General features: G+C 41.1%; 1 protein-coding gene across 1 annotated transcript in view; it reads right to left on the bottom strand.

The window, feature by feature from the left end:
* Positions 1 to 1,905: 1,905 nt before the first annotated feature.
* The window catches only part of mep1bb (meprin A subunit beta b), a gene marked incomplete at its 5' end in the record, with an annotated part of 28,863 nt that continues 24,768 nt past the window's right edge, over positions 1,906 to 6,000 (bottom strand). Inside the window, one exon of the mRNA XM_030774816.1 lies at positions 1,906 to 2,130. Within this exon, the coding sequence (XP_030630676.1) occupies positions 1,906 to 2,130 (225 nt within the window). The remainder of the gene's footprint in view (positions 2,131 to 6,000) is intronic.

The raw sequence follows: 6,000 nt of genomic DNA, 5'->3' as shown, positions 1-6,000 counted from the left end.
ACCAGTATATGACAGCCGATATATACAATGCATTCTGCAAACAAATATATGCATTACATGCCCATGTGTCTAAACTCACATATCCAACCAACCTATCAACATACCAATGCATAACACCACTATACATGCTCCATTCTCAAGTACGCAACCAGTGCACCAATTATATAACTGTGTTTCCAGAGCCACAGACCCAGCCCTTCACATGTAGCATTAGAGAGAGACATGTCTCAATGAAATGCCACACAGGTAGATGGATCACGTCACAAAATATTCTGTTAAACACTCCATATTTCCCACAACGGTGCAATACCCCCTTTTTCTTACCCAATGACTTTACAAATTTAACAAGCTAACCCCCCAAAAATCTTTTTCATAAGACATCCTGGAACTGCGATGATTTATAAATTATTAAATACAAACTGTAGTGTTTCCTGTACCTATGCAAATGGAAAAAGGGAATTAGTCTTCTGAATTAATTTAGTATTTTTTTTTACCATGTCTGACTTGTTAAGTATGTTTTTCAGGCTGAGCAGTGGGTTTAAGAGAGAGAGAGGGAGAGAGAAAGAGAGAGACAGAGAGAGAGAATCTGCGGCTTAAGTTGGGGCTCCATTCAGGCAGAGAGGTGGCGTAACGCCGCAGTTTCCTCGGGGTGTGACGCGTCCAGAGAGCTCTGCAGTATTACTGGAGTAGGCTAAACCGCTATACTGAAACTAGCAGCTAGAGCTAGTTCCTTAAAAGCAGAGATACGCCCTGGCACACCAATATGTTTGCAGTTTTAAAATCTAAAAATGCCAATAATTTTGAGGCTAATTAAAGGGAGTCTTTTAAAAACATTATTGTACCAAGAGGCGCGCTGTTTCGCAGTCAGTTCACGTACACAGTTGACCAAGTAGGGTAGGCGGTAACCGTCTCAGCACCCCTGTACTGTGGACAGCTCCGTACGGGAAACCACGGATGACTGCCAACCCAACGGATCGTTCGCGCTCCTGAGCATATGCCGGCAAATGAAAACACTATTTATGTAATGAGCCAGTGAAGTCATCTGACTGATTCGTGCAGGATAGTCTGAAAAAGCGTAAAATTAATTCATGTCTTTGTTCAGTGCCTTTGCATTTGCAATCATTGGTCAAACCTATGTGATTGTAGAGCCTACTTGTAAAGTTACAAGCTCCTGGAAATCGGTCTACGAGTACTGACTCAGCCGTAAAATAATGCCAAGTCACCATGGTAACAAGGGATGCAATACACCTCGTTCATTCGGCTCCATGTCTGCCCGTTTGCAAGCCACGATCAAAATAGCAGTTTCTCAATAAACTGTACACATTCATGAGGGGAATTATGAACCACAAACACGCACACGTGGGCGATTATTGCCTCCGGGGATAAGCCAACAAACTAAGCACACTGGTGATAATTACGCACCCACGTTAAGGCAGGCATATCCACCAAAATAATTTAGTTCATTATGTAAGTGTATTCATGAACAGCACTATTGATCGTGTTGGTTTCACTTGCCTAAGTTCAAAAAGGCTACCATTTGCACTTCACACAATCGCAGCCACTCACAGTTCAGCTGGTACGCTATGAATCCTCTTTGGTCACAAAAAATACCGTGGCCTTACCTACCGATTCCACTATCTGTACTGAAATTAAAATAGCCTAAAATAGACTATGTAAGATGTATCGCGGGTTTCAAATGCAAAGTTTAAATAATGGCAGTAACAAATGTCTCGACGGGACAGCAGTTTGTGTCGACAAACGCATTCACATGTTCCGCAAGAAGATTAACTGAAATTCAGCCCTCCCCCAAATAAAACAATTTCAACAATCTCAGGAAAAATATGAGCTCATGTGAGTAAGTGCGCACAGCAGCGTGCATTGTGTACTAACCACAGATGCAGCAGGCTATGTCGCGTCTGACACGTGTGCAGTTTGTTCCCTACCTGTCTCCAGGTTGAGTGATATCCTTGCCTCGGCGAGGTAGGGCGTATCGCTTTTTGACCGCACTCTTCGTATGGGTCTGCGGTCGACGGCGTCGTCCTCCGGGGAGGCCGCCATCAACTTGAGCCGAGTCCAGTGGCGGTTGGGTGCCCGAGTGAGACACAGAGCCACGGCCGCGTGCTGATATGGCTGGGACACACGGAGAAACAGGAGACAACCGAGCAGCGAGTGAGCACGGAGGAGAGGGAGACGTCGGCAGCCAGAGGGCGAGTAGAGCAGTATCAAGCCAGCTCGGACGATAGACGGAAGGCAGAAAACAGAACGGCAGGTAAATCCCGCCCACAACCAAGAGCTTTGGCTTTATGGTGAAAATTTCAGAATAATTATAATTTCACTCTGTTGCCCCTATTCTGATTATTTGACTTCTGATTATTTGAGTTATTTTAACGGTACGCAGCAGGTGACATTAGACCAGATGACAGTTTTCTAAGCCAGAAAACAGAATGGGCTACGCCTTTCAAAGCGAGGTTTGTTTAATCACCTTTTTCTTTTTTACTTTTTTTTCTGTGAGGCCAGTTTTGTTACACACACTGTATAAGGCAAGACAGAAGACACACACAAATCCAAAATATCCCATCTCGAATGATGCTTTCCTTGGACAGGCTCTTTTGGACGTGATATCCGAGGAAAGCACCCCCTTTTCAGACAGCTCACAATGATAACAGACGCGTTAGAACACACCGTAATACCGCAAAATATTTTAGAACTTAGAATTTTAGAATATTTTAGAAATTCTAGAACTTTTCGATCGCAGTAGGTGTACAGTTCTTCTTGCGTGCTTGAGCACAAAAATGATGATACATACCCAGAGTGAGAAGTGCTGGCCAAAATGACATGCCTTTTTGTGGCAAAATGCACGAAATGCGCAAAGATTTACACACTTCACTGATTCTTTCATTTCCCAGAGTTACATTTCACAAAATTCAGTTTGCAAACACACAAACACGAACACAATTCGTGCTTTTTAATTCACTAATGGCCGAACAGAGTCATGATGAAACGTTAATTACTTTATTAATTCAGCAACTGCTCCTGCACGGAAACTCCAACTTTCATTACACTACCTAATCCCATTTTCTCGACTTTTATTTATCTCAGATAGGCTATGCCGGTCAAGCTCTATGAATGACATTTAACGCGCAAATTCATCTACTTTCACACGAGCTCACCATCCCTGTTATGGAATTTCCAGCTTGACGATTAACGTTTTCACAGGAACACCTGAAATGGTGTACCCTACTCACATGAAAATCCACGACTCACATACATTCGATTTAAGACTGGTAAACCTCGTAAAACCGGTGCGCCCTCTTAGTTTGTCAGACAACGTATTTCTATGGTTGTGCTTACTGTTTAACTTGAATTTAAAAGCATTAGTGTTTGTTGTGGCAGAGAAACCATGAATAATGGTAGACTACTGCGCTATATTCCCATTAATGAAAGGTAAATTGGTGGTGATGAAGATAAACAATTGTTTGAACAAACACGTAGATTAATACAGTATACGGCATGTGATACCGATTTTACCTCTGATGAGAATTCAGAAACTGAGCAGGTGACGAATCATTTTCTATGCGGAATGTAGAATTAAAAAAAGTCCTCTTCATTTAGATGAAAAAAGCAATCGCGCAGAGCGATGAGAGTCATCATCCTCAGACGGATGCAACACCTGCTCCCGTGTACAGCGGACCCTGTTGATACAACAGTTATGAAAATAGGAAGAGGATTTTACACTTGTAAAAACTTTTGTGTTCGCATTTTTAGAATAATAAAGAGTCAAGGGCAAATTTCATTCACTGATGGAAAACATTTGGACATAAATATTTTACTGTAATTTCGCACCAAAAACAAAGAAGGCGAAATCAGCACATCTGACTCATTCTAAACTATTTGTACGAAAACCAGTCGGCGTCACTCAACGTCGTGACGTGCCTCGGACTTCACCACGTTAGGTCGTCACTTCACACCAGACTGACGCCCGATAATCGTGGACAATATTTTTTGCCTTTCTATAGTTTACCGTGTTTGCGTTCACTAAAACTAAACCACACGCTCAATACAGACACAACCGCACACATACGTGCATACGCCTGGCATTGCAGGAGTATTTATTCTAAATAGAATCCTCTGATTCTAATCCCGGCGTTTTATCGTCTAGTTAATAAATACGTTTGAATGAGATATCTCTCTTCTGGTCACTGATTCTCTCATCGGAATCTTTGTCCATACTGTCCGCATCAGCCTGCGTAAAGTAGAGTAGAGCTGTTCCCATCCGCTTCACGACTGGGCGACATGTCCTTTTCAGCATCTACTTGGGGCATCACGTCTGAATTTACGGTGCCCTTCTCCGTGTATGTATTTCCACCCATCACTCTGTATCTTAAACCAAACTGGAGTTAAGCCTAGTTCTAAGGGATCATGGACCGAACCGATTTACAAAGCCTGATTACAAGTGTGAAGAAATTGGCCAGTGTAGGAGAAAGTTATCAAATGGGGGCAAATGTTTGGATTTTGTGTCATTAAAGGTTTAAGCCTGGTTTTGGTGCCATCTGTAGAGTGCGGTCTTCACTGTTTTGCAGGCAAAATGCGCAGCAACTGGATTTTGTTTCACATTTGAGGGAAATTATTTAGCATGTTCCAGAAAATGTGACAGTTTCGTTCCTTTGGCCTGGTTTTATTTCCATCTGAGTCGCAGCTGGATTTAAATTGCATTTAGAGCCCACTTTTTAATACTTATAAAAAAAAACTGAAAATAGAAACTTTCGTTATTATCCAGGCTCTCTTTGATGTAGTAAGCTATAGCCGGAGACAGGTCACTTACTCAGGCTGTGAGGTTTGGATCATCGGTATTACAGTTTAAGAAATAATGACCGTAACTGAAATGGCAAAGTGTTTCCAATCCCAGACGGTAGAAATATTTTTCAGCATTAAGATTTTGATCCAGGACACCATAAATTTGATGAAATATTGGTTTCAAAATATTTTAACCGTTTGGTCTCTAATTTAATTTGTTTTATGCACATTTGCATTATGTGTTGTTTCTGGAAATAGGCCCACAATGCCATCTTGCGGTTACGACTGTTATAGCAAGTAACGAACTAGGGGGGTATTCGGGAGAAGGGATTTATAGACAAACGAGAAAAAAAAAATCCGGCTTTGTCTCATTTATCTGACATTTCACCTCTGAACTGTGCAGATCATCTAGGAAATTTATGCGGCACCTGGACTGTTTTAGGGCCAGGCAAAAATGAATTTATTGGGGAACCTTTGAATGCGCCACAAACAAACTTCGCCCCGCGAACAATCAGGGCTCAGTTGTTCAAAAAGTTTAATCTGGATCGGAATGATCCGGATTTGGAAATACCATGGTTTGATATCCAGGATCAGGTGTGCCGGTTTTTCAAAGCGACAGTGGATCACCCTGATCCAGATACAACAATGTCCCTCTCTGTGATGACGTTTATGATACACCTGAGCTGCTGAAGGATGAGGGACAGACTGGACGTGCAATAAGGGATGCAATTGTTAGAAACTACTTTTGACTGTTCATCTCTGATGATTGTGTCATTGTAATTAATATACAGTGATACATGACAGTTAAAATAATTATTTTTATTTGATATTGACAGCTGTTTGTGGGATTATTTATGGGGACAAATTTTTCTTTTTACTTTACTGTACTGAGAGGCTTAATAGGTAGCCTTGAATGTGTACCTTTTAAACTTTATCACTGTAATGGTTAAATATACCAAGTGCAAAACGTATATATATATATATATATATATATATATAAAAGATATAATACAAATATTGTATTATTTAACGAATTTTAAAGTTTTATTGCATTTTGTTCCTGAAATCCACCCTGAATCCACCCTTCTGATGGGATCAGAATAATCCTGAGTTTTTGGATCAAAGGTATCCCAATCCTACTAAAAAGTTTTGCACAACACATACTGAAGGTTTGATCTAGATCAAAACCAAGACTGGATTACGTAG

Source organism: Chanos chanos, chromosome 5 (assembly GCF_902362185.1).
Source record: "Chanos chanos chromosome 5, fChaCha1.1, whole genome shotgun sequence".
Classification (NCBI taxonomy): domain Eukaryota; kingdom Metazoa; phylum Chordata; class Actinopteri; order Gonorynchiformes; family Chanidae; genus Chanos; species Chanos chanos.
Note: the sequence above shows the minus strand (reverse complement) of the source record. Positions and strands in the feature narration are given on the sequence as shown.